The sequence below is a fragment of the Chionomys nivalis genome, chromosome X (genome assembly GCF_950005125.1).
Source record: "Chionomys nivalis chromosome X, mChiNiv1.1, whole genome shotgun sequence".
NCBI classification, from domain to species: Eukaryota; Metazoa; Chordata; class Mammalia; order Rodentia; family Cricetidae; genus Chionomys; species Chionomys nivalis.
The window spans coordinates 134,427,951-134,447,757 of record NC_080112.1 but is presented as its reverse complement, the minus strand read 5'-3'; the positions used below and the strand labels follow the sequence as shown (position 1 = coordinate 134,447,757).

The 19,807-nt window shown below is 39.5% G+C and overlaps 1 protein-coding gene across 1 annotated transcript in view; it reads right to left on the bottom strand.

The window, feature by feature from the left end:
* Ppef1 (protein phosphatase with EF-hand domain 1) overlaps window positions 1-19,807 on the bottom strand; it is a 99,660-nt gene that overhangs the window by 29,574 nt on the left and 50,279 nt on the right. The window contains exon 7 of the mRNA XM_057759943.1: window positions 19,677-19,723. Within this exon, the coding sequence (XP_057615926.1) occupies window positions 19,677-19,723 (47 nt within the window). The remainder of the gene's footprint in view (window positions 1-19,676; window positions 19,724-19,807) is intronic.

Genomic DNA, 19,807 nt, shown 5'->3' with positions numbered 1-19,807 from the left:
CTCAGGCAAGCCGGGCAGTGGCAGTGTACACCTTTGATCAGGAGGCAGAAACAAGCAGATTTCTGTGAGTTTGAGGTCAGCCTGGTCTACAACGGGAGTTCCAGGACAGTCAGAACTGTTACACAGAGAAACCCTGTCTCAAACAAAAACCACAAAACCAAAACCAAACCAAACCAAACCAAAACAAAACAAAATAACTCAGACAAGGGGGCTGTTTTGTCAGCTATAACTGGGACAGGACTGAATAGTAGTGGGCAGATATAACCGTACCTGCTGCCGCTACTCAGTATGTGTTCTGATTGATTGAATTTATGACCAGGCCATAGCAGATATCAGCCCCTTTGAGTATCACTCCTGAATATGAGATACTATATTTATTTATTTCATTATTGTTAAGATTGTACTTATAAAAACAGTATTGGTATGAAAAGAAACTGAGAGCGAGCAGGACAAGCACTAATTTTAAAATAGCTACTAGCTTGTTCAGCTCCTCACTGCAACTCTCAAACAAAACATACATAATATGACATGGTTACATTTTCTCAGTGCCATACTTGATAAGGAAATAGCCAAGTGCATTCCTACTGCACAGCAAGATACAGTCAAATGTTTTGAAATGTATTACAAAGAGGAGAGTCATATCAAATATACACTTTTCTCAGAAATGTTATCTTTGGGGAAGAATACACATATTATAATTATTTTAATGTTTCAAACTATTTTCAAATTCTTCTTTTGTTAGATTTCAAACTAGGTAAGAAAACCTTATTACTTTATTTCAACATTCTACCATTTATGGGCATTTTAAATCATACATCGCATTATAATAAGTAATTTAAAACAATACAGGTTATAATACATGACTTAGGGGATTCCAAGAATTATCTTCACAGTATAATGTGTTCTGGAGATAAGTGGGGGAGGGACGCAGTGGCATATTGTAATAAGATGATTAATATCACAGTCCAGTTCCATGTATAACACAGTTATCTTTGAGAAAGCCATTTAACCTCTCCTTCATCTGAAAAATGGAAATGAAACCCCTCTTTAATTACCATGCAATAATATTTAGGAACTAAGCATTATATGTACAAATAATTCCATGCAAACCACAAACACAAGTAGAGTCATTAATTAGGATCTTCATGCTATTTCTAATTTTAAAAGTGCATTATTTAATATTTTCCTTTTTAAACTTTTTTATTTATTCTTTGTGTCTTTCACATCATGCATGCCTCCTGGTTCCCCCATCTCCCTCCCTACCCCTGCCCCGCAGAATGAAACAAAATAAAGTTTAAGAGAAAAATAGGAATAAAAGGAGGAAAAGAAAATCTTGTCATAGAAGCTGCAGTGTGACACAGTAAGCCATACAGTAAACCCCTTTATCCATACATTTTTACATGGAAGCATTCGTCACAAAAGATCACTGGTCTGGTTCAAGACCCTTGGTCTCTGCTACAGCATCAACATTGAGCCCTCACTGGGACTCTTCCTGGACATCTATTGCTTGTCTGTGTCATGGAGGTCCTGCAGCCCTAGGTCCACAGGACTGACCCCCTCAACCTCAGACTCCAGCAGATCACAAATGGAGTGGATGTTAGGGTTGGGCAACACATTACCTTGGTTTCTGGGCCTGGGCAGTTACAGGGTTGGTCAGCACGCCAGCTATCCCCCATCTTCACCACCAGGGTGAGCTCTCCAGCATTGCTCTGGCTACTTCACCCCTGCAGTGATGAGCAAGGGGTGTGGCCAGTTCTCCAGTTTTCACATCCTCAGGGTCGGTTCTCTCACACCTATACCTTCAGTGGTCCAGGTGAGGCATCCGGGCCACTCTCCCAGGTGCTGCAGCTGATGAGGGACAGGGACAGTTCTCCTGCTCTTATGACCTCAGGGTCAGCTCTTTACCTGCCTCAGGAGTTGATGGGAGGGGGTGGGGGCATCTCTCCACAGTTCATGTCACCACATGACAGATAAGTAATGGGAATTCTCCCATGCTTACAACTTTAGAGCTGGCTTGCCCATACCTCTGCCAACAGGGTTGGCTTTATATTGTGCTGCCCAGGCAAAATGTAGGGTCCACTTTCCCGAGTGTGCTGGTAACGGGGTGGGGAATCAGTCTCCTGCCCTTACGACCTCAGGGCCAGCTTTCCCACCTGCCTCAGGTGTTGATGGGTGGGGGGGTGGGAGGGTGGTGAGGGAGTGGGGGGGGTGGAGAACATTTTCTTAATGGGGCTCAGATAGGGTGAACTGTTACAAAAATATAAGCTACACTCATCAAAACTTACAGAAAGAGAGAAGGATTCGGTACCTCTGATATTTGACCTTTCCCCAGCCTTCAGCTGGTTGGAATAAGAGCTGGGAGGACTGGCAGACTCTGCTGAGATGTACCTTCTCTGGAAGAGGTTAGGGGAACAGCAGCAGAGAGTCCTGGGGCAAGGACATGGAAGGGCTAAGCCTGAAGGGAAAGAAGGAACCCATGACAAAGGATGACTGTCTCACAGGAAAAGGACAGTCCTGGTTGGGCTTTAGGGAATGTTGGATCTTCCTAGGAAAAGAGTGGGAACTGCTTTCAAGTAACAAAAGTCAAAACAAAGAGCAACTTTATTTCAGAAGAAAATTGTAAGACACGTATGAAGCATAAAAGGTCTCAAAATTCATGGGAAAGGCTATAGAGATGGCTCAACAGTTAAGAACAAGTACTGCCTAATACAGGGACCAACACAACACTGGACAACATACGGAGTGAGACCTTGAAATATTCTGTGCTAAATGGGATGCCTTCATCAAAGCCCTTCCCTTAGGAAGTTTGCAGAAGAGGAAGCAAAAATATTCTAAGAGTCAGAGAGGATGGAGGACACCAAGAGAAACAAGGCCTTCTAGATATAACAGGACTAATGTACGTATGAACTCACAGAGGCTGTGGCAGCATGAACAGGTACAAGCCAGACAGCATTTTAGCAACGGGATGGGGAAGAGGTCATGAGCTCCCATCCCTAACCAAGAAACTATCCCCAGTTGGCAACCTCTTACAAAGGAAAAACCAGTTTTCTTGAATAAAGTCTCATGGTGTATAGAAACCACACTTAAATATAGGCCCCGGGCCCATCAGTAGATGGCCAACACAAAGTAAACTCAATGGTGGTTTTATAGATATCTTTTTTGTCTCATAGTGCTTTGGGGAGGCAACTTTTACCTTACCTTATTGTCTTTTTTTTCCTTTGCATAGTATGGTTTCCAATGTTGTATATATATATATATATATATATATATATATATATATATATATATCTGTGTGTGTATACATATATATAGGCATGTGTGTTGTGTATGTGTTTCTCATGCTTTTTCTTTTTTTCATATTCTAGTCCTTTTTATTTTGCCTGTTTGTTTTCTAAGGAGAGAGAGAAAGAAGGCATAGAGTTGGATGGATGAGAAGGTCGGAGGATCAGGCAAATGAAGGAGGAGAAACTATGATCAGAATATAGTGCATGAAAAAAATATATCTTCAATAAAAATTAAAGTAAAAAATACTATTCTAGCAGAGGATCCGAATTCTTGTCCCAGCACTACATCCAGTGGCTCACTTGCAACTCCAGCTGCAAGGAGATATGATTGATGTCTCTGGCCTCCAAGGGCACCTGATTTCGACTACATAAACACACGCACATAATGTAAATAAATCTTAAAATTTGTGTGATTAAAATAAGATATTTAAGTTTTAAAAATTAATAGATTAGAGATAACTAAAGAAGAGATGAAAATATTACTGACTTGAAAGAGCAAATAGATTTTTTTTTTTTTTTTGGTTTTTCGAGACAGGGTTTCTCTGTGGTTTTGGAGCCTGTCCTGGAACTAGCTCTTGTAGACCAGGCTGGTCTTGAACTCACAGAGATCCGCCTGCCTCTGCCTCCCAAGTGCTGGGATTAAAGGCATGCGCCACCACTGCCCGGCTAGCAAATAGATTTTTAAAAAGCAAAAATGGTGAAATTCATAAAGAATAAATAGAAGCCATGCATGGGGATGTATGCCTAGAATCTCAGCATTTGGGTGTGAGAAAGAGGCAGGGGTAACAGGAATTCAAGGTCATCCTTGACTACATACTGAGATCAAGGCCTGCCTAAGAAACATAAGGCCCCTCAAAAGAATAAAAAGAAACAAAAAGAACAAAGGAATGAAGAAAAATAAGAATAAAGGAAAAAAGGGAGGTAGGGAGGGAGAAAGAGCTCAAAACCCAAGAAACTAATATACTAATAATAGGCATTCCATATTGGAAGAGAACAGATGGAGAATAGGTAATTAAAATAATACTAAAAGAACTTTTCGATGGCTAGAAGCTAGAGTGATGGCTCAGTGGTTAAGAAAGATTGTTGCTTTTGCAGAGGATCCAGCACCCACACTGAGCATCTCAAACCACCTGGAACTCCAGAGGAAGAGAATCCAATGCCTCCTTTTGGCCTTTATATGTATCCATATTCATGTACATGCACAGATGTGTGCAAACATACAAACAGACGAATTAAAAATAATTTTTTAAAAGAAAATTTCAGTTTGATGTTTGAAAGAGCTTATTACTCTTAGATATAATGAGGGAGAAACTCTATTACTTGTTAAAGGCCTTAGAAGATGCCAACAAAAAAATAAATAACAAAGAGGAAAGAATAAGCCTGGTATTATACTGACCATGTGACATAGAGAAAGGTAGAAGATGTTAGAATAAAATCCACAAATTAAAGAGAAAAGGGGACTATGAGTCAAGAATTCTATATCAACAAAGACATCATTAACATCTAAGGATAGCAGAAAAATATTTACAGATATGTGAGGGCTCAAAGGTTCTTCAGGGTAGAAAAAAATATGTAGTAGTTTAGTACCACAAAAGCAATGAGCATGTATACATGTATACCAAGCATAGTTTTAGGTATAAGGAACAACCAAGTTGATAATACAAAGCCATTGTATTCAATGAGCTTGCACTCAAAGAGATAGCCTTCATAAGTTTCACAAAGGAAAACACTCAAAAAAATACTCTAACCAAGTTACAAAAATAACAATTAAAATGTCTTCAAGTCAGGGAAAGACTAAGAGGAAAGAATACTGTTGTGAAATAATCTTTTTGTACACTGTGAAGATTTATCTTTGACGAAGTGCCTTGTGATTGGTTTAATAAAGATCTGAATGGCCTATAGGTAGGAAAAGAGGCTAGGCAGGATTTCTGGGGACACAGAGGTCTCAAAAAAAGACAAAAAGCCAGAGCCACCAGCCAGATGTAGAAGAAGAAGGATATGTAAGAGGAGAGATAAAAGCCATGAGCCATGTGGCAGCACGTAGATTAATAGAAATGGGTTAACTTAAGTTATATGAGCTAGTTAGAAACAAGACTAAACAAAGATTGAACTTTCATAATTAATAGGAAGTCTCCAAGTGGTTACTTGGGAGCTGGCAGGCAGGACTAAGAAAGACTCATTACACATGGTACCTAACATCTGGTCACATATATTCACATAAGGCCTAAGAAAAGAAAAGAAAAAAAAAGTTTGGAAGACAGAGCCAAATGAGGCTTCCTGGTGACCAAGTTCTCTTGGGTAGGCTTGACATACAGAGCTGCAGCTACCGGCCACTGCCTGCATGTTAGAACCAGTCACCAGTACCATGTGCTAAGCTGATCTGCATGACAGTTCAGGATTTGTCTCATGCAGTCAAAGTACACTGCAGGTGCTCATTAAAGATAGAGCCAGGTGGGGAAAAAACCCTCTAAACAACTTACAGTGTGTTTAAAAAAATGTGTGTAGGCTTAAAAAGAAAAGAAAATAGGTATAGACAGTCATAGAAAAACATAAATGGTTTATAAATAATAATATAAAATACTTAAAGACAGAATAAAATAATATAAAAAAGAATAAACCACATAAACTTGGAAAATACAGTCAGAATCTTATGTGGTGTCTTGTTGACTTTGGGTTTTTTGATTCCTGATGAATAACAGCTGCTGAGAGACATGGGATTGTAAGAGGGGGTGCTGAATTAAACCAGCCTAGATACTATAGGAATGCCTTAACTTTAAAATGGAAGTCAGAAAATATATTGCTTTGGGGAGAGGTTATGCTTTTGTTTCCACAGAAAATGAAAGGTTGTGGATTCCTTCAAGGTTGATTGAGATCAGGTTTGATCAGGAAAGGCCCCCTGAAAATCCTGGCTACAGACATAAAGAAATAAACCTAGAGAAACTACAAGACAGGTTACATATAATTTACCTGCTCAGACATAAAACAAAAAAAATCATCTTTGGCTGACTTGTGGGCAATATATATATATATATAGTCCATACTTGTGTTAATGCAAATATGTATGTTACCTTTGAAAGTTTGTGTGTTAGAGCAATGGGTGGCCCAGGTGATCATGCCTCTGCTGCAATTTCCTCAGGGTTCTGCATCCACAACAGCTTCAAAGCTGCTGGCTGAGATTGTCCGCCTCACAGACTATTCTGGCCAGGGCTACAGATAAGCCTTGCACTTTTCCATTGCACAAAGCACAGACAGCAAATGTTATGGCTAGTTTTCCCAGGACTTGACCATTATCTCAATTTTCTCAGGTACCCTAAAGATGTGATTACCCACAGAGAACAGGAAGCAGTCTAGAGAATACAACACCCACATTCCCCATAGGTATGGTGGGATATTTTTGGTTGGTATGTGGACTATGGATGTTTTGAGGTCTAAAATGATAGTTTTAAGATGGTAATGCAAGTTATGATAGAAAATGTTTTAGGAATAAAACTTTAGATTCATTGAGATAAGATAAATAATATAGTATTTTCTCTGAATTTGCCAAATACAAATGTACTGGATATTGTAATATAATTTTTTTTTTTGGTTTTTCAAGACAGGGTTTCTCTGTGGTTTTGGAGCCTGTCCTGGAACTAGCTCTTGTAGACCAGGCTGGTCTCAAACTCACAGAGATCCGCCTGCCTCTGCCTCCCGAGTGCTGGGATTAAAAGCGTGCACCACCACCGCCCGGCCTGTAATATAATTCTTACCTGATAATTGTTCTTATTGTATATAGTTTTACTATGTTAAATACCTTTCTTTTTTACTTAAACAAAAGGGGGAAATATTGTGGAAAAATCTTTTTATACACTGTAAAGATGTGTCTTTGCCATGATTGGTTTAATAAAGAGCTAAATGGCCAATAGTTAGGCAGGGAAAGAGGTTAAGTGGGGCTTCTGGGGACAGAGAGGTCTTGAGAGAAGAAGAAAGGTGGACTTGCCAACCAGACACAGATGAAGCAGGAAGAGCAAAATGGAGATGAGATAATGAGCCTGTGGAAAGACATAGATTAAAAAATATGGGTTCATTCAAGTTATAAGAGCAAGCTAGAAACAAGTCTAAGCTAAGGCTGAGGTTTCCTAATTAATAATAAGTCTCCATGTTGTTTTTATTGTGGGGAGCTAGTAGCCCAAGAAATATCTGTTTACAGAATACAACTATGAACTGTTAGCCTTCAAATATATTATTAAATATAACTCAATATGAAATTATCAAACTTGCATTTAAGCACTAAGCAAGAATTCTAGAAACAGAAGAGGAAATTATTTAAAAGTACAAATACATTATTCAGATTGAAGAGACAGAAATTAATAAAGCTCAGGATCTAAAATAACAGGGCTGGAGATGTAGAATGTTACCTTGTGTCTTAGGTTGCCTATTGTGAAGAGACACCATGACCATGGCAACTCTGATAAAGAGAACCTCTAATTGGGGTGGTTTGCTTACAGTTCAAAGGTTCAGTCCATTATCATCATGACAGGGAGCATGGAGGCATGCAGGCAGACATGGTGCTGGAGCTTAGAGTATGACATCTTGCAGGCAACAAAAAGTTGACTGATAGTCACACTGAAGGAAGCTTGAACAAAAGAGACCTCAAAACCTGCCTCCACAGTGACACACTTTCTCCAACAAGGCTACACCTCCTAATAGTGCCACTCTTTTTGGGGGGCATTTTCTTTCAAACCACCACAGTATGCATGAAGTCCTTAACACCACACAAAACTGTGGTGCTAAGGCACTTGGCAGTCACTTACAATTTCAGTACTTGAAACATAGAGGTAGGAGAATCAGATATTCAAAGTCATTCTCAGCTACATAGAGAGTTCAAAGCCATTCTAAGCTAAATAACATGAGACCTGGTCTCAAAAATAAATAAATAAATAAATAAATGGATGAATGAATGAATGAATAAATAAATAGCATAAGAAATGGATGCTGTGCTCAGTAAAAGAGAACCATGATATACTAGCTAGTTTTATATCAACTTGGCACAAGCTAGATCCATCAGAGAGGAGGCAGCCTCAGTTGAGAAAATACCTCCATAAATTCAGACTATAAGCAAGTCTGTAGGGCATTTTCTTTAGTGATTGGTGGGGAAGGGCGCAGCCCATTATGGGTGGTGCCACCCCCAGGTTGGTGGTCCTGTGTTCTATAAGAAAGCAGGCTGAGCAAGTCATGAGGAGTAAGCCTGTAAGCAGCACTCCTCCACGGCATCTATATCAGTTCGCATGCAGGCTCCTGCCCTGCTTGAGTTCCTGTCCTGATTTCCTTCGGTGATAGACAGTGCTGTGGAAGCATAAGCTAAAAAAACAAAAACAAACAAAAACCGTTCCTCCCCAACTTGCTTTTGGTTGTGGTGTTTTATCACAGCAGTAGTAACCCTAAGTAAGAAATATGGTGTAAAAATAAATGTATAACTATTTAATAAATACACACAATGGTTAGAAATATCATGAATAAGAAAGTAATCAAAATAAATGGGGAAAAGCTAAATTTTCAAACACGACTTTAAAAATTAGTTTTAAAAGTTCAAATATAATAATAATACAAAAAGAAAATCACCAAAACAATATAAAGGAAAAAAAACAAAGCAAAGCAAAATAAATGGTAAAGAAGAAAAATTTCAAACATGCGAACATTAAAATATGAAAGATGGGCCGCGCGGTGGTGGCGTAAGCCTTTAATCCCAGCACTCGGGAGGCAGAGGCAGGCGGATCTATGTGAGTTCGAGACCAGCCTGGTCTACAAGAGCTAGTTCCAGGACAGGCTCCAAAGTCACAGAGAAACCCTGTCTCGAAAAAACAAAAAAAAAAAAAAAATGAAAGATGTATTAAAACAAAAACTCAGGTAAATATTATTCTAAAAATAGATAAATATATAAATAGGTTAGAGAAGATTGAAAACAGGTAAATACAACAAAGAGAAGACAAGAATAGAAATATTAACAAAAGACAAAATGGAATTTAAGATTGAAATGCTAACTGGGTGTTGTATCAGCACCTACAATTCTAGTACTGGGGAAACAGAAGGATCACAAGTTTTAGGCTAATTCAAACTACAAAACAAGTTCAAGTCCAGCCTGACTGACATAGTGAGACCCTGGTAGAATACTTGTCTAGCACATAGAAGGCTTGGGTATGATTCCTAGCACTCTAAAAATTAAAGTATTTAACAAAATCACAAAGCTTAATTATAACATGATAAAAAGCACTTTATAAGCAATATACATTTTATGAGCTTGTAATCAACATTCAGAGAAGAAATATTTGCCTCATATTCTAACCACAAGTGCAAAAAGAAATAGTTTACCAATACAAAGATAGTGAACGTTTGCCTTTAATCACTGCTTTAAAATAACCTCCATAAATTCTTGACACTTTTTTGAAAGATGAAGTCTAATTTTCTTCCCCTTGAGTGAGACAGACCTAATGACATGCTTCTAATAAACAGAAAGAAAGTGGAAGTGATTATGTGAAACTTTAAAGACTTAAATTATAGAAGACAGTGAAGCTTCCTGTTTCTCCTCTTAGATTGCTCACTTTGGGAAAAACAAACTGCCGTGGTTGTGAGAAGGTTCAACCAGCCTTGTGGAGCGGTCCATGGGTTTAGGAATGAAGTGAAATGTTATACCCAGAGCCATATGAGTTAGCCATCTTTTTTGTACTTTAAAAGATTTAAAGATTTATTCATTTTATGTGTATGTGCTTGTCTGCATGTGTATATATATATATATATATATGCATACACTATGTGTGTACAGTGCCCTCAGAGGTCAAAAGATGCTATCATGTGCCCTAGAGCTGGAATTCAAAATGGCTGTGCACCGTCATGTGGGTACTGGGAACCAAACATGGGCCTTGTGCAGGAGCAGCTAGTGCTCTTAACTACTGTGTTTTCTTTTTAGCCCTGAGTTAGTCTTCTTGAAAATGGGTTCTTTTGATAGTCAACCTCTTAGATGACCACAGCCCTGGACTATAGCTTACTGATAATCCCATGAGAAACCCTGGACCAGAAGCATACAGCTAAGCTGCACCCAAATTTCAGACCCACATAAACTCTTACATACTAAATTTTATGATTTCAAGGCACTAAGCATTGAGGTGATTATTTATAGTAATGTATAATACACATACTTAGACAACTAAAATAGAAAATATATGCAAATTGAAAAAACAATAAACTTATAGATATATAGAAAATTGTACAAATCAGTCTAACTAATTTTTCAAATGCCCATGTAACCTTTGTGAAAATTAACTTTATACTTGGCCTAAAAGAAATCTTTATTAAATTCAAGATGAAAAATATCTCATATGGCATTTTCTTATATTACAGTCCAGTAAGGTCTGAAATAAATAATACAACATGACTAGAAAAATTCTTGCTCCATGAATCTATTCTTAGAAATTAACAGTTGTATTCTTGATAAGCAGTGGATCAAAGAAAAATTAAAGCAAGATTCAGGTTTCACACGAGGAATGAGGAGAAGGCTCAGTGAGTAAGGTAGTTGGTAGGCAAGCGCGAGGTTCTGAGTTGAGATTTCCAGAACTCACAGTAAAGATAGGTGTGCTGGCACAGGTGTGTAAGCACAACCCAGGGAGACCAGTGGATCCTGGGACTCAGTGGTTAGCCAGTCTAGCCAACAGTAAGCATCAGGTACGTGGAAAGACCCTGTCTTAAAATATCATGTGGAAAGTGATGAAGACACTGATGTCAACCAGTAGCCTGCACATATGCTAGCAGAGGTGAGTACACACACACACACACACACACGCCCATGCATGCATAAACACCGCCATCACTTCCCCACGCCATTTCCACAATTAAAAAAATTTTTTTAAATGTATACTGATCTCTTCTGTTAAGCCTCTTATAAGGCAATGGCTCCAAGAAAGGCAAGATTTATTTGGATGTATTTCTACCTCGCTTGTTGCATAATCTAAGTTAGAACACATTTTAGTCTTCAAATAATAAAAGAACTAAGTATCCTTAGTTACATGAGTCTCTAGGCTCTTTAGGTTCCTGCTACTGAGAGCTCTCTCAGTTCCTTCTAAAAGAGCAAAAATTCTTCACTCACTTCCAGTAAACTCGGATTTATGCTGTAGCTAATAAATACCACATCGCTTATGGCATGGAGATTAAACCAAAATTTACAGAAAACCCAGGGTAACTACAAATTTAAAAAGCACTCAGATGATCTATGAGGGAAAAAGAAAAAGAAGCAGAGCATAACTTGAAAAGACACACACACAAAAATGAGACATTTTCCTATATTCTCACCTACTTCCTACTGAAGCATTTTTATAATAGACACCAGGAGGTGATTTCAATATATCTGGACATTTTCATAAGGTATACCAAACAATAACTTCTGAACTTCAACTCTATAATATTGCAACTTTGATTTTTTACAACCTCGATCTTGAAGATCTAGTCTTCTGAGAAAGGAAATGACTTTTTCCCGGTGGCAGCAGGAAGCACCCGGGTGATGGGAACAAAGGGTTTGATTACCTTGCCAGCAGGAAAGGTATGGGGGGGGGGGGACTGAGGTGGAGGAGTGTGGGGCAGAAAGCAAAAAAAGTAAAACAAGACCGCATGGGATCCCAACAAACAACAGCAGCATGCTACCCACAGGGTTAAGAGTTAATTGGCTGCCCTGTGGCCATGGCCAGCTCCTTTGCAGCTTCAGGAGGGCCAGTCTCAGCTCCAATTTAATGAACTAATTCACTAACACTTGATCTGCAGCTTCAAGCTCTCCATTCAGGGAGGGAAAATGTCTTGGAATGCTAGCAAAGCTGAGGCTCTAAATGAAGTATTTCAAATTGGTCACTCCAATTAAGCAAAAGTGGCTGATTAGAATTAACCTTTTCAGAAAATAAAATCTAAAAACGAAACCTAACTAATGATATGCAAATTGCTTCACTTGATGATAAAATTACATTTGAAGACAGAAAGTGGAGGTGCCCTTTTAAGCAAATGTCTGTTGTGGTTAAGAGTGTGGTACCTAGAGGGGAAAAATTCTTTCCCAAGCCAGATGAGATTGTGTGAGCTGAAAATATATCAGTATTGAAGTGCTAAATGGCAAAAATTTTAAGGATAGTCAAATACTAAACAAACAAACAAAAAACCAACTAATAAAAATTCTCTGAAATCCAAACTTTATTGCAGTATACCACATGAAAGTATGTAACAAAATCCTCCCTACCCTTCGAGACTTTTCTTCATGATTTTTGGGCCCTTACTAAATTATTAAACTTCCTTAAAAGGCTTGTCAAAACTGGCATACCTTAATCCAGCCATAGTAGTCCATGTTTGTAATCCTAGGAGTACTCAGAATGCTAAATGAGAAAGATTTTGAGTTCAAGGCTAGCCTGGGCTGTATAGCGAGGCTATCTCAAGATAAAATAAAATGATGAGTCAGGTGTGATGCCACACACCTGGATTTGCCAGCACTTGGGAAGCTGAGGCAAGAGTGCCGCAAGTCAAACTTGGTCAAGATCCTGCCTCAAACACAAAAACTAGCCGCTTCACCCAGGGAGTCTTCAGTGCAGTTAGTGTCCCACCAATAAGTTCCCTTCGAACTCCAAAGTCATCCCAATCAAAATACATCTTCTCTCAATTATCTTTTGTTTGTTGTGGTCCCCACCTCGATCCCTGTGCTAGGAACTGATCCCAGGGTATCTTGTCTTTCTTATCAATCAAATTACCGCTGAACCCATCTGCCAGTGCAACAATTTTCTCTAGTCATGTTATGTTGTCAAGTTTTAGCATATCGTAGATAACCGGTATATATAGCATATAGCATATATACAGCATTTCATATGTAACTGGTATTCAATATGTATGAAATGAATGGACCCTACAGTCCATCTTTGTATGTTGCTCTACTTTTTCCATAATCCTTATGCCTCCAGCACCACAGAGACCAAATAAAAAACTTATTAAATGAATAAATTAGTGGAAATATTCATTTTTTGCACATGATCAGTTATAATGATAAAAGTTTTGACCCTAAAATCCCACTACTCAAGAGGATGAGGCTAGAAGATCACAAGTTCGAGGCATGCCTAAGTTCTAGGGGGTGAGTCTAATGTCGTAAACTTAAAAAGATGAAACAGGATTGAGGATATAGTTCAGCGGTAGTATGCCTGACTAGCATATGGGAGGTTCTAGGTTAAGTTCCTGGTACTGTAAAACAAAGTCTTGAGCCAAACCCACCACCTGGAAGAGAAAAGTGACCTGGTAAGGCTTTCCAGTAATGCTCTTTTATCAGACTTGGTTGACCTGGACCAAACCTGAGCAGATAGTCCTGCTCATATTAGAATGTACAGAGGAACCGACGAGGAAGAAAGTGTATAGCAAAATGCCAACTGAGAGGTGCATAAGTTTACATTAAAGCAAAGCTTCTGGTTTCTTTAGCATTGATGATGAAGAAGAATTTAGCCACAAGAAGGCAAAATATCCAGTACTTTTAGCTTTAAATTTTTCCAACAGGATACAGTTGAGCAAACTGTTCTGCAAAACACAAAATTTGTTTCCCTTAAAGCATAACAATCAAATCAATGTGAGTTAAAGTGTGACCACTAGATAGGTCTAAACAAACTTTGGAGATCAGGGTTCACAGCAACATGACTCAGCCCATAGCTCCTGTCGATGAGCCGAAGTGAATCATTGCACTGGACAGGAATTCAGGGAGCTCTTGTTGCACTAATTAAGAACAACAACAACAAAAATATCACAGTGAGAATCCGAACCCATCACAGAAATCTCACCATGCCCTGAGGCGATCACTTAGCTCATAGCGATGTGCCTGCTACAACCCTGAGCATAAAACCTTTGTATCTGCTGCCACAATAACATTTGTTCTTACATACATTGTTTATATGAATTATCCAGACTAGAGAGACTTACTTCTTTAAAAGTTAAAATATTTTGTGGGTTACTTTAAGCTTTTTGGTTGGGAATTTGAAAACTGTTCCGTTTGTTCACTTGCTTCTTAACAGACTATGCCACGTGACCTAAAACTTTCCTGATCACACAGGCTAATCATCCCCTTAGGTGCTGGCAAAGTCAAACACAGTTCCCAATATTGCCCAGTTCAGACTATTACTGCCTCATACCATAAGGAAGTATACTCACTTTTCATTGTTGCCATTGTATCTGACTTTTGCCTCGTCTCTTCCTACTGACCAATCATCTGTAGCCAGACAGGCAAATTTATGCAGACCTTGTGTGAGGAAATATTTCCCCAATATATGATTAATGATCTTTGAGTTAGGGCTTATGGTCTGTCCTATGATTAAAGTTGAAGGAATTCAGGACTACGTCAGGAGGTCAAGAGATAAGATTTGAAACCCGTCCTGCTGGAAACCATAGGAGCGATGGTGAAGAAAGCAATGTAACTAGGAGCCTGACAACCTGAGAGATGAGGTAGCCTTTTCCTCATATGGAAACACTGTTTCTATTCCTAGACTGGTTTGCATTCTTGGTTTTATGTAGGACCAGTCTCATGCAAATATAATTACAATTCTGCATTTAAATTACAGGCCAAAATGAGACAGAAAGAGCCAAAATATTGAATTTTGGAAATTGGATGTGTCGTTTGTCCTGATTCTTCATCTCACTGCTTTCATCTAAGTACTCATTTCTTACACGCTAAGAGACCCTGTACCATCATCATAAGATTATCCTGGCGTTTTGTTTTCTCAGATGCCATTAAACTACAACTTTTGGGGTATTTTTCCCAATTAGATAAAAAAGAATCTCTTTATCCAACTAGTACAAATGCCTTTAAAATAATATGAGGCTTGGCAGGATGGCACATGTCTATAATCTCAGCACTTGGGAGGCAGCGGCAGGTGGACCTCTGTGAGTTCAAAGCCAGCCTGGTCTACAGGGTGAGTTCCAGGTCAACCAATGCAACAGTGAGACCCTGTCTCCAAACAGTAGAGTAGTAGTCGTATAAGCTGAGCGTGGCAATTCAGACCTGTAATCTCAGCACTCAAAGGAGTATCATCCTGAGATTTAGGGAAGCCTGGGCTTGAGGGCAGCCTGGATTGCAAAGCAAGATCCTGTCTCAAGAAACTGAACCCACTGACACACACACACGCACGCACACACACACATGCACACGCATACACATACGCACACACACGCGCATACACACACACACACAGGCACACACATGTGCACACACGTAGGTATGGTTTCAGCACTTTTTCTTGTGCCATTGTTAAAAACACTAATGATATTAGCTTCCAACTCCCCCCTTGCCCTCACTGCCTTATCATAGTTACTCCCAACTTCCTTTTAAAGGTTTGAAAAGGCAATTATTCGCCGGGCGGTGGTGGCACACGCCTTTAATACCAACACTCGGGAGGCAGAGGCAGGCGGATCTCTGTGAGTTCGAGGCCAGCCTGGTCTACAAGAGCTAGTTCCGGGACAGGCACCAAAGCTACAGAGAAACCCTTTCTCGAACCCCCCCCCCAAAAAAAGGCAATTATTTCTTTTTAAATTAAAAAAAACCTAAATATTCAAAAAATAGTTCTTCCTTTTAAAAGGTTATTATTGTATATGTTTCAGCTATATAACATATGTGACTGGCAACATACAAAGACTAAAGAAGGAACCACAGCGAAACAGATCAACATACCTATCATTTCACATAACCGGTCATGTTTTGGTGGTAAGCACTCACATCAACTCATTTAGCATGAATCTCAGACACGGTAAGTAACCAAGCACAGTGGTTTCACAACTCGGTGAGCATGAAACTCAAACAGGCATGACCAAGAAATGACAGCGAGGGAAGTCTGCTCCCTGCAGCATGTAAGGGACCAGCAGCGTCGCTTTGTTCCTAAAGCAGCATCCTCTCTCAGGGTGTGCATGCTCCGGAACACTCACTCGGGGAGTACGTTTCTGAGCATGTTCAGTTTAAGAAAGAAAGACAGCAGGCACATTTTCGAGAATGCTCAGCTTGGGGTTATGAGGCACGCATTTCAAAGGTCAACATGGTAGAAGGGACACTTTGGGGTATGCTCAACTTGTATCATAAAGATGGCAAGAAGGAGAGCACCTGGGCATGCTTACTTCCCACATAAGGTTTTAGCTGCAGAAGGGAAAGGGTACTCTTTGAAAATACATTAATACAGGAGTTTGTCCCTAAAAGGTACCTACCTCATAACTCAGCAGTCAATAAATATATTTTTATTTTATATTATATTTTATTTTATATTTTTATTAATATAATACATATTAATATAATACATAGATCTCTTTTCAGTTTCTTAAAAGTGAAACCTTAGCCAGGCGATGGGGTACATGCCTTTAACCCCAGCCCATGGGAGGAAGAGGCAGATGGATCTCTGAGCTCGAGTTTGAGGCCAGCCCGGTCTACAGAGTGAGTTCCAGGACAGTCAGGCAAGGCTGTTACGCTGAAAACCCTGTCTTGAAAAATCAAACAAACAAAAAAATTCTTAGCCAGATAGTGGTGGTGCAAGCCTTTAATCCCAGCACTCAGGAGGCAGAAGCAGGCTGATCTCTGTGAATTGGAGACCAGTCTGGTCTACAAGAACTAGTTCCAGGACAGGCTCCAAAGCTGCACGAGAAACCCAGTCTCAAAAAAAAAAAAAGTGAAATCTTGCCATTATCAATGATCCTTCTCTCCATTCCCCGTTAAATCAAGGAAGTCATGTGTATAGTTCGTTCCAGACCCAATCAGCGTTTACTCTCACCTTGAGTTTGGCAACATTCTAACCCATGGCTTTTATATATCACCCCCAAAAGTCACCCAATCCATGCCAGAGTAGTTTCCTTCTCTGTTATTTCAGGCCTGTAATCTCCATTTTCCATGAATAATGTCACTGGAGAACTCTTGAGATGTTTCTTGCTTCCATTTGAATGCTGTATTTTCACCTTGAGTTCTTTTTATGCTTCTTCCCGCCCACCTCCTCCTGTTCAGTCTTTACATTAGCACCTTCCAGTTTTATATGCTCCATGTCACTTTGCCAGTGCAATTAAAGCATTGTGTCAGAATACTCTGTCCTGACCTCTCTACTCCAGGACTCGGTCTGTGATCAAACCTCAACAACTTCAGCTCCCCTTGAAAACGATTCTTTTTCCCAGTGTCTTGGAATTTAGTGGCCACATTCCCCATTCCACTTGGTCAGCCATTTTCCTTTTTATATATTTTCCAAAGTCTCTAGGTAAAGACTTGCCAGATCATTTTGGTTCTTGCCAGATACTTTTGATTATTGCCAGATTGTTTTGGTTATTGATCTCCGTATCCCCATCCTCAGATCGTACCCGTTAGCAATAACAGGACCGGACTTTTGGACATTTAGCATGCAGTAATAGGGAAAGTCGGGCAAATAGTCCTCAAATGGGCAACCTGACACTTCCTTTTACCGCTCCATTATTATCTCCTACACCGTTTCAATCTGGCCAGGAATAGTCCTAGGCTATGGTAAATATACTCCCTCTAATTCTCCTCATCCAGAAAGAAGCCTCTCCACAAATATGGGCCTCCCTTAAGGATGCTGCTGGACCCCTGACTCCAGCGCCGCTCTGGAAGAATAGAATCCATTTCCTGCAAGGATGAGCCCTTCAGGGTCAGGGTAAGGGAAGTTCTAGCACTTTTCCTGCTTCCTTTCAGACCCAGGACCTTTGACTAAATGTCTTCCTCAGCTCCTCAGCTATGGCTGGGTCTATGGGGTCAACTCATTTGACACCCGGTACTTGTTCTCCTTGTTGCACATACTCTTCTACACATCCTTGTAGCTTGTCTTCTGGATTCCGCCTCAGATCCTCGTTTCACCTGGCAATATTTCTTCTGCAATTTTCCATCCCTCCTGCTTCCTAAAGCCCTTCCAGCTACTCCCTGACCCTAGTGAGCATTCTAATCCTTCAGTTCTCCCATTCCTCCCACACTGGCCTCCCTTCCTTTTCTTGACTTCTATGGCTGATATTCTGAAGTTCTCTTTACTAATTCCCTCAGTTCCCTACCAGTAAGCCTTGGTCTGGAATTCCTAGACCACTGCATGGAGAGTTTCCAACTTCCTATGAACACCCTCTGTAACCTTGTTTAGGCTCCTGGAAGTCTCATCCAAATCATTCCAAAGTCCCAGATCCAGTGACCTACTTTTAGTTTGGCCTATCCCATTTTCTTTCAAGTTGCCATTATGGATGAATGAAACAAAATATTACATTTCTGTAATAATGCAGTTCTTTAAAAATGCTATTGGGCCAGCTGGGCATGGCTGTTAATGCCACCACTCAGAGGGAGAGGCAGACAGATCTCTGTGAGTTTGAGGCCAACCTGGTCTACAAAGAGAACTCTAGGACAGCTAGAGATGTTTGCTACACAGAGAAACCCTATCTTGAAATACCAGTAAAATTGCTATGGGGTCAGAGAGAGAGAAATGCTAGACCATAAACTTGAAGTTGGGTTGGTAGGGACATGGGGAGGATCTAGGAGAAGTTGGGAGAGGGGAAAAATATGATCAGAATATATTATATGGAAAAATTCAAATAAAATATAGCAAGTAAGCATTAAGAATAAAAATACTCTTGGATAATTCCATTATTTTACCTATAAAATAATGCATGGAGTGGAAGCCCAAGGTAATACGGAAGCTGAAAACTGAATTGTGGTTAATCTTGCTGGTTACAGGATGACATAGATGGATAATTAATGCATTAAACCAAAAAAGAGAGAGATGTATAAGACCAGTGTTAAAAGATAGCGCTGGAATCCTAGGATCCGTTTTCTTCATCTCCTAGAAGCAAACTTTCAGCAGCAACTGTTGACTCAGAAGAATGAATCCGGTCAAAGGGATACGGATCAACTCCCCGCCAACCACACGATTTTACATTCTCTGTGCAAAAGAAGACGCACCAGCAGAGCTACTGAACTCAGAGCTGATGAGTCAAGGAAGAAAAGTCATCAATTTGAAATTTACCAAAGGAATCTCTTTTCACACATAATTAGTGTGTGATCAAAGTGAAGACTCGCTATACGACGTGTTAATTTCCAAGCAAAATAAAACAGAGTGCATTTCTCTTCATCCTGTACCACTTCAACCTTTATGACATACTAAAGACAGCCAGATACACATTCTAACTGATAAACAGATAGCCATAATGTTGAACAAATAATCTAATTATATTTTTTAGCCAATCTCTGAGATGTGTGAAAAAAAATCAAAAGACATGTTTCTACGATGAAAAAGAAACTGTTATATTACACTTATATTTGTGGTATAGACATGCATACAATAAAACTAATATTGTTACATGCCCTAGGACTGCCCTCACTCAACAAAAGCACAAATAGTTAGAGTAGCAATCGTTTACCTTATAGAAGATCAACAAAAGATCATCCAATTTCCCATGCAAATCACCTGAAATACAAATGAAAAAACATCACTATTCAGTAAGCACCAAGATGCAATGCTTCCTTTGTTATAAAATTTTAAATCTCAAAT